Source organism: Mytilus trossulus, chromosome 12, assembly GCF_036588685.1.
Source record: "Mytilus trossulus isolate FHL-02 chromosome 12, PNRI_Mtr1.1.1.hap1, whole genome shotgun sequence".
NCBI classification, from domain to species: Eukaryota; Metazoa; Mollusca; class Bivalvia; order Mytilida; family Mytilidae; genus Mytilus; species Mytilus trossulus.
Window position 1 is genome coordinate 22,236,279 of NC_086384.1, and position 13,069 is coordinate 22,249,347.

Here is a 13,069-nt window from a genome sequence, read left to right on the forward strand (position 1 = left end):
ACATACGTGAATAAATCAATAGCTGATCGATCTAGATTGTACATGTAGGGGTGAAATAAAATAATATCCATCTTGAAGTATTGTCCACTGGACACAATTTGATAGATAATATCGTCCGCAGACAATATATCGTATAAGGGAATACTATCCAGTAAAGTATTTCATTATGACATAGTGACTGTCCTTCTCTATGAATTTTTGTCAGGTTCTTCGGTATTATTTCGCTGTAAGGTATATTGTCCCTGATAATATTTCACAGTGAATTTCTGTCTATGACAGCATTTCCAAATTCAAGTATATTTGCACGGAGAAATAATTTTTAAATTGTCAGCTGCCTGTGCATCTGTGGGAGTGTCTGAAATCTTTCAAATATTGTTCTTGAAAAGTATAACAGTCTAATACTCTATCACATATTTCTTATCTGTAGTACACAATCATGGAGATTATATATTTTCATATTCACGGAAATAATTTGTTAGGCAATTTTAAGGCAAATGTGATATTTGTACCATATAATATTGTAAGTACAAAAAATAAGCTAAGATTCAATGAATCATGTTTGTCTTCATAAATAAAACAAGGTATTCAATGATAAACTTTTATTTCGTAAAACAATAACAGAGTATTTAAATATTTCACACAAAGAATATAAGGTTAAATTATTTATTCTGGAGTGATAAATCAAAGAACAAATCAGAATCTATACATAGAGTTAACACTGGCTGATATCATTACTAAATTCCTGTGTCGTACAGGAAAGGGACAACACTACATATATAAGTTGTTTGAGACTTATGCAGAAAAGAAAGAACAATTATGATAATTATTGGGAAAAAACTGATTGTTGCCTACTACTATTATTATTTGCAGTAAGGGTGACAGGTGCTATACAATTTAACCATATAAGTGTATTACTGCATGGATTAGGGGATAAATGTGTACTAGATTTAACCAATTCATAAATCTTAATTTCTAGATAAATAATTTGTTCCACATATATTTTTTGTATTAACTTTTATGTCATATATAATGCCAAAATGATAGAGCAGAAAACCATCAATCCGATGGAATAAATATGGACTGATTCAGCCAGAGACGGTCCATTACAAAAGTTACCGTCACACATTGTCGCACACATAACTAATCCTTTATTTTCATAGTAAGCACATAATGTCTGATTGTTATCCGAAATAAACTTTAAACGTGGAATATCATTTGGTGGTATCGAAAAGTCTTTCCCATCGCAACATCTCCGTATGTAAGACTGGATTGTACCTAGAATACAAAAAAAAATAGTATGTTTAGTGATGATGTTAACTTCCTATACACTTATTCAAGTACAAATAATATTTTCTTCAATATGTTTCTCATTGGTATTTTATAACCCAAAAGGCAAAGGGTGACATGGCTACATTTGTCTTCTAACAATCGGTAGTAAAACAATGCCTGCGTCTGGATGTGCATTATGTACTTTGCCAAAAATAACAAATTATGGGGTAATTAAATAGAAACAGTCAGGAACATATTACTAGAAATAGAACATGATAAACAAAATTTAAAATTAAAATAGCAAAGGTTGAGAAAGTTTTTAAAATAACTTGACACATATATATCTCAATTATGTTGCTTTTATAAGAAATGGATGTTAAGGATATGTCATTCAGTTTTACAACTCCATTTACCATAACACTTACAGAGCCAATTTCATCTTCAAAACCCAAAATCTTAGACATATGTTGCAAAGTTAATGAAAGCAAGGACATAAAGGATATAGACTCAACTCAATTTAAAGCTTCTCATTGAAATGTCTGTTGTTGGAGACCAGAGGCGGATTTAGGGGGGGGGGGGGGGAGGGTGGTTGGGCGGGCCTTTTGAGAAGAACAAAAATTTGGTTGCTTATATAGGGAATCACTGAAGCGTGACGAAATCGGACCCCCTCTTAGGTAGCCAGTGGGCCCCCACTTATGAAAATTTCTAGATCCGCCACTGAAGACCTTATAAGTCTTTCTATTTTGTTCGTTGTACAGTTGCTGCCTCATTGAGGATTTTCCCAACTATTCACAACTTTTACCTAATCTTTCCAGTTCTTCAATACAACAATGTGTCCTATTATATTGGTGGTATGGCCGACAGTCATCTATCAATGGATCTTCTCCGTATTTTGCTAAAAAGGCTTCACTGTTGTTTCCATATTGAGTCTTATAAGTATAATGCAGGCCATGCATCCCTTTTGTTTGTTTTTGACAGTTATCTTTACCCTCTGCATCGGAAGTATCTCTACATCCAAAACAGAAGTCAGTTTTTCCGACAACTGAAATATCAAAACAAAATGTACATAGTACTACACATATCTTACATTTATAATGATTTTCCACAGTATAAAGTCCACTTGCTGAAAGACCCCCTCCTTTAATGCTGAAATCTATAGAGGATTTAAAGATTCAAGAAGCAAACTGGTAGACAAACGACTAGCTTTCAATAACCATGTTATAAACATATAAAAATTCAAATGTATTCTTTAAACCAGGTGAGCACAAAAAGGATATCCTTTCAAGGTAATATAATAATTTCATCACACAAATAGGTATTATCGGAAATTTTCTATTTTATATAACTTCGAAGATCCATATAGTTCTTTTTTTTACATTCATCAGAACATCATAAAGAAGTTAAATGTATAATTATGAAATTCTTGAATCTACTAAAAAAGCTCTATATTATCAATTAAAATAGTTTTAAAGCATAGAAAAAATGTCATATTTACTTACCGGAGTTAAACAAAGCGAAAACAGATAAACTAAGAACAATTTTCGCCATCTTACACTACCATTTTTAATTACAATTTTTAGAACATAGGGTGAAGCAGACCCGGTAGTTATTTCGATGTGTATGTTACGACTCAATGCTTTCCACTTTAAAAACTTCTCGGTAAACGTTTCGTAATTTTAAACCTTTCAAACAGGAACAATAGAATAAATATTTAAATACCATCGGAATACATGCATAGACTATCATATTTCGCTCAGCCGTTCAATACACACAGGTTAAAATTTATACACAGTATAAAAATTGCATATCATGATAAGCAATTATAAAATATGCTACAGTTTTAAAGGTATAAAGAAAATAATATACAAACATGGGTCCTTTGGAATATAAGAAGACCCAAAGGAATACGATACAATTAAGAATGGAAACTGAGATTGATTCAAAGAAGCAACAAAACCGACCACTGAAGAGCACAAAGTGAAAGTCCATGCACTGAATGAATTTTCAACTTTGCGAGCAAATTCATCCGGAAGCGGGTTTCAACTGGCTCTTAAAGCAAGCCTTGAAATGTACTAGTTAAGGGTAAATGGACACCAAACTAAACTCCGAATTATATATATGAACAAAACATAAAAAAACCACACAAGACATACGGAGGCCAGATGCTCCTGTCTTGGAACAGGCACCACAATGCGGTGCGGTTTATCATGTTTTGTGAGATCGCACAACAACTCATTCATCAATACAATGTAGAATTAACAAACAAACAGTAAAACTCATTTTAAATGGAATCTGAGTCCGATGTCAGAATATGTATAACAAGAGAGACTAAGCAAAATGAAAATGATACATAAAGAAACATACGACTACTAAATCAGTTACTGATTGCAAGATTATGTTTTCATCATATGAAAATGAAGCACGCTCCCTCCCGTTAGAGGTTTAATATCATAGATATAGGAAGATGTCGTGTGAGTGCCAATGAGACAACTCTCCATCTAAATAACAATATATAAAAGTAAACCATTATAGGTCAATGTACGGTCTTCAACACGGAGCCTTGGCTCACACCGAACAACGAGATATAAAGAGCCCCAAAATTACTAGTGTAAAACCATTCAAACGGGAAACGGCTTAACCAACCGGGTCAAGTCTATATAAAGAATGAGAAAGAGAAACTCATAAAAATTACATAAACAAACGACTGTACATCAGATACCTGACTAAGGACTGGTGTAAACATTTCATACCTTCATAAAATAAACGATAAGTACATTATTCGTATTTTGCCATCAACTTGTTTTAAAATAAATTAGTTTATTTCCGTTGCAAAAAAAAAACATGAGGGAATCAATATAAATTCCAAGCAAATGTCACTTTTATGACCAGATAAGGCCAACAAAACTAAAAACTAAAGTTGCAAGGAAATAACATTATGACACAAAAAATAATAAAAAAGATGTGGTATGATTGCCATTGAGACAACTCTCAACAAGAGACAAAAATGACACAGAAATTAACAACTATAGGTCACCGTACGGCCTTCAGCAACGAACAAAGCCCATGCCGCATAGTCGGCTAAAAAGGGGCCCGAAATGACAATGTAAAACAATTCAAACGAGAAAACTAACGGCCTATTTATTTATATAAAAAAGAACGAAAAACATTTTTTTTAATAAGTAACACATTCATAAACAAACGACTACCACTGAATTACAGACTCCTGACTTGAGACAGGCACATACAATCATTAATGTGGCGGGGTTAAACATTGTATGGACAGTTAGCATCATAATTTTGGAAGTGTGAGCTTTATGTATATAAACCCAAAAAACGCTTCATAGATTGTTGCAACATTACTTTGTACGTGCACGCATAAACATAAACTAAACACTGTATGGAAATAAACAGCATTGCTTTATACGTGTACGCATACACATACTCTCAATACTGCATGGACATAACAGCATTGCTTTGTACGTGTACGCATAAACATAAACCCAAGACACTTCATGGACATTAACAGAATTGCTTTGGACGTATAAGCATAAACTCAACACTGCATTGCCATAAACAGCATTGCTTTGTTCGTGTACACATAAACATAAACCCAAGACACTTCGTGGACACTAACAGCATTGCTTTGTACGTGTACACATAAACATAAACCCAAAACACTTCGTGGACACTAACAGCATTGCTTTGTAAATAAAAGTATAAACATAAACCCAAGATACTTCGTGGACACTTACAGCATTGATTTGTACGTGTACTCATAAACACAAACCAAAGACACTGCACGGATATTAACAGCATTACTTTGTACGTGTACGCATACACATAAACCCAAAACACTTCATGGACATCATCAACATTGCTTTGGACGTGTAAGCATAAATATAATCCAAAACACTGCATGGAAATAAACAGCATAGCTTGCTTTGTATATGTACGCATAAACATAAACCCAAACACTACAAGGACATAAATAACTTTGGTTTGGACGTGTAAGCATACACATAAACCCCAAAGCACTGCATGGTCATAAACAACAGTGCTTTGGACGCGTGAAAGCATAAACATAAACCCCAAAAACACTGCATGGAGATAAACAACATTGCTTTGGACGTCGAGTAAGCATAGACCTATCTCCAAAACACTGCATGGACATACACAACATTGCTTTGGACGTGTAAGCATACAAATAAACTCAATACTTCGTGGACATAAACAGCATTGATTTGTACCTGTAAGCATAAACATAAACCCAACACTGCATGACTTTAAACAGCATTGCTTTTTAGGTATACGCATAAACATAAACTCAAAACACTATACATGGGCATACACAACATTGCTTTGTACGTGTAAGAACAAACATAAACTCAACACTGCGTTGACATTATATTACAGCATTGCTTTGAACGTGTACACATAAACATAAACTCAACACTGCATGAACTTTAACAACATTGCTTTATACGTGTACGCATAAACATAAACCCAAGACACGCGGCATTGGCATTACCAGCGTTGCTTTGGACGTGTACGCATAAACATATGAAACTTAACACTGCATGGACATTAACAGCATTACTCTGGACGTGCAAGCCATAAAACCACTACATGCAAGCCCTTTAACCACTACATGGGCATTAACCATTTCAATGCATGCATGGACACTAACTGCATGGCTCCGGACGGACGAACATATAAATAAACCCAAAACACTGCATGGATATTAACAGCATTTCTGTGGACGTGTACGCATAAACATAAGCCCAAAGACTGAAAGGACATTTACAGAATTACTTCGGACGAGCAAGCAGTGCTCTATTAGTCCTTAGTAAAATCACAAAAATACTGAATTCCAAGGAAAATACTTGCGGTTGGCATCGTATGACCGTTGATGACTGGATTACTAGTAGATACTTTGTTTTAGTAGGTATCAATATACATGTATCGTATATGAATGGACTTGTTTAGTTATGTGGACATTTTCTTATTTAAAATGTGAGGCTTCATATTTTATTAATCTGAAACAATTAATATACCTATACATATAACAAAGAATATAAAAAAAAATTATTCAAGAGGATAAGGTAAAGTATCTGTCATCTGATATCAATGACTTACAAATATCAATGTAATGGGCCATTCCAGTTAATGTATGCTAAGGGGGGTTGAATGATCCTTTCTGGAGAGTGTAAAATTTATACATCTTGGGGGTGTAATTCTGTTTTTTTTTTCCATCTGACATGATAATGTACAATTTTAATCAAAAAACTTCTGGAGGTCTTGCAGCACTAAATAGTTTGTATCATACATTATCTTGTATTGTATCTAAGTGTCGGCAAAATTCTGAAGGGTACACCTCTTTCAGATAAAAAAAATTCCCCCATGAATTTGTCCATCCACCCAGTATGAACAGAACCTTTAAATCTGACAGGTCTGAATATTTAGATCTGATAGGTAGTTTTTCGTGGTGTTTTTCTGATACATAAAATAAATCTAACCGTCCGGCGTCCCCACCTGTCAGAAATTAACTGGAATGGCCCAATAGAGTTTAAGTACTTCGAAAATTGCTTAATTAAGCCAAATATTTCATAACCTACAACTGATCAATATCAAATATATTTCCGAAGTAGTCATAAGTGCATTCCACGTTACTCAAAATATTCAACTCTGTATTTGATACCGTGTTTTACCAAATTAAGCATTCATAGTGAAGGCAGTTTTTCATAAACATATATATTTTTTTCGTCACTTTTATCCATCTATATTTTTTTCAGAAATATATATATTTTCACCGAATTATGAAACCTTCTTCAAAGACATTTGATAAGGCTTTGTATTGATAACACTAATAAATGCTTTCTTTGAGATTGTCAATTTTCACGGTTACAAAAAAACATGCAGAAAAATATGAACGAAAATAGCGTCAAAGTTTTATAAATGTGTAAATTATTCGCCGCAGATGTTGGTCCATTACAGAAATTTCCCCGACACATTCTAACACAAGTTGTTGTTAGACTTTCAGTATTATGTTGACACAAAGAGTCGTTGTTCTTTTGGATATTCTTCAGCGTTTTTAACTTATCAGTATCAAACGACCAGGTAATGCCATCACAACATGTTCTTATATACGCTTTAATGAATCCTGAAATGTAAAAAAATATCCAATAAACTCATCATAGATACCAGGATTAATTTTTTTTTAATTACACCAGGCTTGCGTTTCGTCTACAAAGGACTCACCATTGACGCTCGAATAAAAAAAAGAATATGTATATAGTTGACTTGTTCAATACTGTTGATATTCAATTGTTTTGGTTGTGTTTTTGTTCTTCTTCTGTTTTGTCCCTCATCAGTGAAAGTTAAACGGAAAAATGAATTAGAAACCAAATGATTTACAGCCATTGCATTGAGTGTGTAGGTAAGGGTGATTGTTTATTGCTTCTAATTGGTATACGCTATTATTTATCTATTCGGAATAAGCAAGCTTGAATAAACTCTAATGGTCTTTATGGTGGGAATTCCTCTGTGTTTTTTAGAATGTCGTTGTTTTTGGAGTATACGATGTTTTAGTCTTCGACAAATGTTTGTTATGTCCCTTGCACGCTCCATTCTTTATTTTACATAACACGTATAGAATATATCATGACTCAGAGTTTTGATTATATATATAGGGGTCCTCTATTTCATTTATGTATACTTTTAATTTGTATTTTCTTTCTATTCTTTATGCTTTGTGCCCATTATTATATATTCTTTATAATTAAGCACCTCATTTTTCTCTTTGATTTATTTTTGGGGTCCATTTTTCTCTTTTCTTTACATTTCTTTCCCATTATTCCTATTCTGTGAGGCATCCTCGTCATATTAACGTAAATGCTATGTTTTTGAAAAATATAGACTTATTTTTAACGTATATAGACTCATTTTTAATGTATATAGACTTATGTTTAACTTATTTTTAACGTATATAGACTTATTTTTAACGTGTATAGACTTATTTTAAACTTATATAGACTTATTTTTATCATATATAGACTTATTTTTAACATATATAGACTATAGACAATAACAATGAATAGTTCTATCACATACCTCCTCCTTCAAATTCCTCTACGCAACAATAGCTATGGTTAGTCAAAGCACTACAATTCTGTACGTACGGGTCGTCTTTAAAATCTTTCATAAAAACATCAGTATTGTTCCCATACTCATGCAGTAGCTTAGTATGAAGCTCTTCCATCCTTTTTGTGTTCACCTGACAGTCATTTTTACCCTTGTTGCTTGAAGAGTCCCTGCAGGCAAAGCACATACCAGTCTCGCATTGTGTTTCTGAAACAATCAAGAAAATCTAAACACAACCAATTTCACATCCCTTATGTCTTTAATATGTTAAGTCAGATAAATTTTAAACCGTAGGCAATTATATATAGGCACATCTCCGAAGCACAAGTCACTGTAAGATTAATTGGCCAATCTTTATACATAGATCATTATAAGAAGATGTGGTATGAGTACAAATGAAAAAAAAACTTCATCCAAGTGACAAAATACAAAAATAACCATTATTATAGGTCAAAATACAGTCTTCAACACGGAGCTTTAGTTCACACATTAGAGAAAGCAGTCACGACCATATACCTTTACTTTGCTGGTACATATGTGAGCACATTTACATCCTAAGTAAGGCTTTTAGTTGTAATTGAATATTCTGCCTTTACCACGCTTTTCAGAGAAATGATGGCAATTTCTGAAATACCCACTCTTAAATTTAGGAAATCTGTATAACTTTGAATTATTCGAATCATAATAGCATGGTGTCAACTAGAACCAAGCGGGCTAACTCGCTCATAGATGTACCTGTACTTACAATGAATTCAAAGGACGGATAAGATAGTAAAATATTTGCGTTTGAATAACTGCAAGTATATTATAATCAATATTATATTTCATTTTAAACATAATTCGATAATATATATATAGCACTTGGGAATTTTGGTTTTCATAATTTCAAATTGACATACAGATTGAAATCCAGAAATCATCCCTTTAGCCGATGTGAGGTTTTTGAAAAGTTGCCTTTCATTATACACTATCTGTATTTCAGTATCAACAGTCAAAGCTTTATACATTTACAATGCAAAATAAAATGATAAAATACATGTAGTAGGAAGGAGACAATTTTAGCTCATAATAATGTACTATCACTGTGTGGAAATTATCTGAATTCGTAAATACCACAAATATAGAGGCTCTCACCTGTATTTTCTGATGCTTTGGAAATTATGTAAAATAAGGTTAAAATCATAAATTATAGTATAAGATAGTATTATATACTATAATTATATCTTAGATAATATTAAAAACTGCAAAATTTCCGTAAAAATTACTAACTCAAGGGCAGCAACCTAACAACTGGTTGTCGGAATCGTCTGAAAATTTCAGAACAGATATATTTAAATCTGATGAACATTTTTGCCACCAGTCATGCAGATTTGCTCTAAATGCTTCAGTTTCAGAGATATAAATCAAAAACTGCATTTTACCCTATGTACTATTTTAGCCATGTCTGCCATCATGGTTCACAGACAGGGTCATCGGACACATTTTTCAAACTAGATACTCTTATGATGATTGTGGACAAATTTGGTCACATTTGTCTTAGTAGTTTCAGAGGAGAAGAGAATTGTTAAAATTGACTATAACTGAAGGGCAATAACTCCTTAAAGTGTCAACTAACCATTTTGGTCATGTTAACTTATTTGTAGATCTTACTTTGCTGAACATTATTGCTGTTTACAGCTTATCTCTATACATGTATCTCTATCAATAATAATATTCAAGATAATAACCAAAAACGGCAAAATTTCCTTAAATTACAAATTGGCAACCCAACAACCGGTTGTCCGATTTATCTGAAAATATCAAGGCAGATAGATCTTCACTTAATAAACAAATTCACCCAATGCCAGACTTGCTCTAAATGCTTCGGTTTCAGAGTTATAAGCCAAAATCTACATTTTACTCCTATGTTCTATTTTTAGCCATGGTGGCTATCTTGGTTGGCTGGCCGGGTCATCGGACATATTTTTTACACTAGATACCCCAATGATAATTGGGGCCAAGTTTGGTTAAATTTGAATCAGTAGTTTCAGAGGTTTTTGTAAAAGTTAAATTGACCGACGACATCGGATGACAACGACAACGACGGACGCAAAGTGATTAGAAAAGCTCACTTGGCTCTTCGGACCAGGTGAGCTAAAAAGTGGCAAATGTCGGAACTTCAGTCGAAGATGTTCATGGAATAAAATATTTCATTTTTTCATTGATTCAATTAGTCATCGAATACCAATATGTACATAAATAAAGAACAAATTAAATGCATTTAAAATCCACAAATAATAACCCAACAATAACTACCCAGAGACGTTTATTGGTGATCGATCAAATGTGAAAACTTCCTCGTTCGAGTCTATTCAATTCAAACAAAACATTTCTACACGTTATATGATTCTTATATTTTTATCTTTCAATACATTTTAATTGTGTAGGCATGTACCATTTATATGTGAATTTTAAATTATGTTATATTTTAAAATGGTCTCTGTCGCCTGATTTATTTTCATGACATATTTTTTTGTTGTGTATTAACTGATTTTGTGATATGGATGGATACGCCATATCCTTTGATTTTCCATATGTTCATTTGAATAAAATCGACCTTTAGTGTCAATGATAAGCTAATATTATCAAGATTGAAAATTACAAAAAAAAAAACTATATATGGACGATGTCCCCACCCCTCTGCTATGTTATATGCATGATTATAGTTCCACATACTTTAGATTTGGCAACCATGCAGTGATGTTGAAGTACGACTTGAAATTAATACTGCTTTCTGCAAGACACAAATGATGCCACGCCTGACCATAAATAAATATAAACTTAACACTATGTATGCTGGACTATCTTTTATTTTTATTCAGTGAATGTCTGCACTTGCAGGCACGGATGTCAGTTCATTCGAAGGGTTTCAATTTTCCAGTTTTATAGTCACCAAGTTCATCTTTCAATTTTCCAGTTTTATAGTCACCGAGTTCAACTTTCAATTTTCCAGTTTTATAGTTACCAAGTTCAACTTTTAATTTTCCAGTTTTATAGTCACCAAGTTCAACTTTCAATTGTCAGTTTTAATAGTCACCAAGTTCAACTTTCAATGTCCAGTTGTCAACTACCCGGTATTGATTACAATTTTTGACAATACTAAAACAATCTTATGAAGTGCATTATAACATTTAACTTTAGTAGTACAAACCATGTTTTCAATTATATAGCGGTTTTTGTGAATATATAGCACCCCTTTCGAACTTTAAGTATCAAAATGACCAATTTCAAATACCTAGAATTTTGAGAAAAGTAAATCATATATATAGTGGGACCATGGAAGTAATATTGAATATTACTTCCATGGTCGGACATATCATGTATCTATACCCGGATGGACGAACGGACTGACGGACGGATGGATAGGCAGTGGTAAAATATTTTCCATATTAAATGGCGAAGTTATGTTTTGCCAATAACCAAAAAGGTTTCAGCCATGTCCGAATCTTTCGAACACTCGGTTAAAAACCAAAAACTTACCATTAATAAGAATAGCAAAGATTAGAAGTCTAACAATCCAAAGTTTCTCCATTATTATGAATTCATTATTTTATGGTAATTCGATGATCACACTAACCCGGTAGTATTTTGTTACGGATCACTGGGTTTCATATATGCAATATTTAACTTTTAAACATTTAACGTAACCGTATTCAGTGCTATTTAAATATTTACCATGTATGTAGAGGTAGATCAAATTTCTTAGTTATATAGTCAGTTGTGTTTGTGTGCATTGTTTATAATATCCATGTCTTTCGTTTACCATGTTTACTGTGTACATTTGTATTTCGGTCAAAACGCTCGCTTAGAGCTTATATATATTGTATTGTTATTCAACATACCGACTTGAAAGATAACTTATTTGATTTGATTTGAAAATGAATATTTTTTTCTGAATTTTTCTTTATCAAGGATTCCTAATATACAAATCCTTTACTTAATAAACGAAGATTCTTTATGCATTTAAATTGAAAGTTGCAAAAGCAAGGATTATACATGTAGACTAGTCAATGATGTCATGTCTCAAATAGTGAGACAGTTCAGAATCAAATAATTAATGGAAAATGTGTCAAAGAGACAACAACTGTACCATAGAGCAGACAACAACCCAAGGCCATGCGTCGATGGGTTTTCAACTGAGCTGACGAGGATATCCCACATGGAGCTATGAAGGTTTTGTTGACCCCTAAACAAGAACTTGTATACTAGTTCAGCGAAATGGAAGCGACATAACGGACATATATACAAATGGACAAAAAAAAAATCCCCCCAAAAAACGAAGACTGACAAAGGCTAAAGATTCGAGACAAACTGTACAGGCACAAAAATTCGGCAGGGTTGATCAGGGTTTGTAAGATTTTGACCCTCCCTCAAGTTATACTTCTAGCAAATGTTGAATAAAAAAAAGAAAACAAGGCAATACTCTCACCAAAACTCAGTTTAAAAGAGTCCGAGTCAGTCAGTCGATGTTAATCAGAAAAGGTAACAGAAGAAACTAAGCAAAATTTAAATGACAAAACAAATTAACAAAGGACACAGGCTAACAGTTACTGGTATATGCTATAACGCAAACCTACCAGTTTAGTGAAACATCATATGTTTATCATGTGAAAATCAAATA

At 33.0% G+C, this 13,069-nt stretch overlaps 2 protein-coding genes across 2 annotated transcripts; both read right to left on the reverse strand.

Annotated features, from left to right (window-relative positions):
* Positions 1-907: 907 nt before the first annotated feature.
* LOC134693297 (uncharacterized) lies at positions 908-2,913 on the reverse strand. The gene is made up of 3 exons (XM_063554046.1): positions 2,769-2,913; positions 2,072-2,311; positions 908-1,275 (listed from the first exon to the last, which is right to left on the reverse strand). The coding sequence occupies exons 1-3, from the start codon at positions 2,815-2,817 to the stop codon at positions 1,016-1,018; spliced, it is 549 nt and encodes a 182-aa protein (XP_063410116.1). The 5' UTR covers positions 2,818-2,913; the 3' UTR covers positions 908-1,015.
* A 3,370-nt stretch (positions 2,914-6,283) lies between these two features.
* On the reverse strand, positions 6,284-12,094 carry LOC134693298 (uncharacterized). Its single transcript, XM_063554047.1, has 3 exons — positions 11,929-12,094; positions 8,380-8,616; positions 6,284-7,429 (listed from the first exon to the last, which is right to left on the reverse strand). The coding sequence occupies exons 1-3, from the start codon at positions 11,978-11,980 to the stop codon at positions 7,158-7,160; spliced, it is 561 nt and encodes a 186-aa protein (XP_063410117.1). The 5' UTR covers positions 11,981-12,094; the 3' UTR covers positions 6,284-7,157.
* Positions 12,095-13,069: the final 975 nt, after the last annotated feature.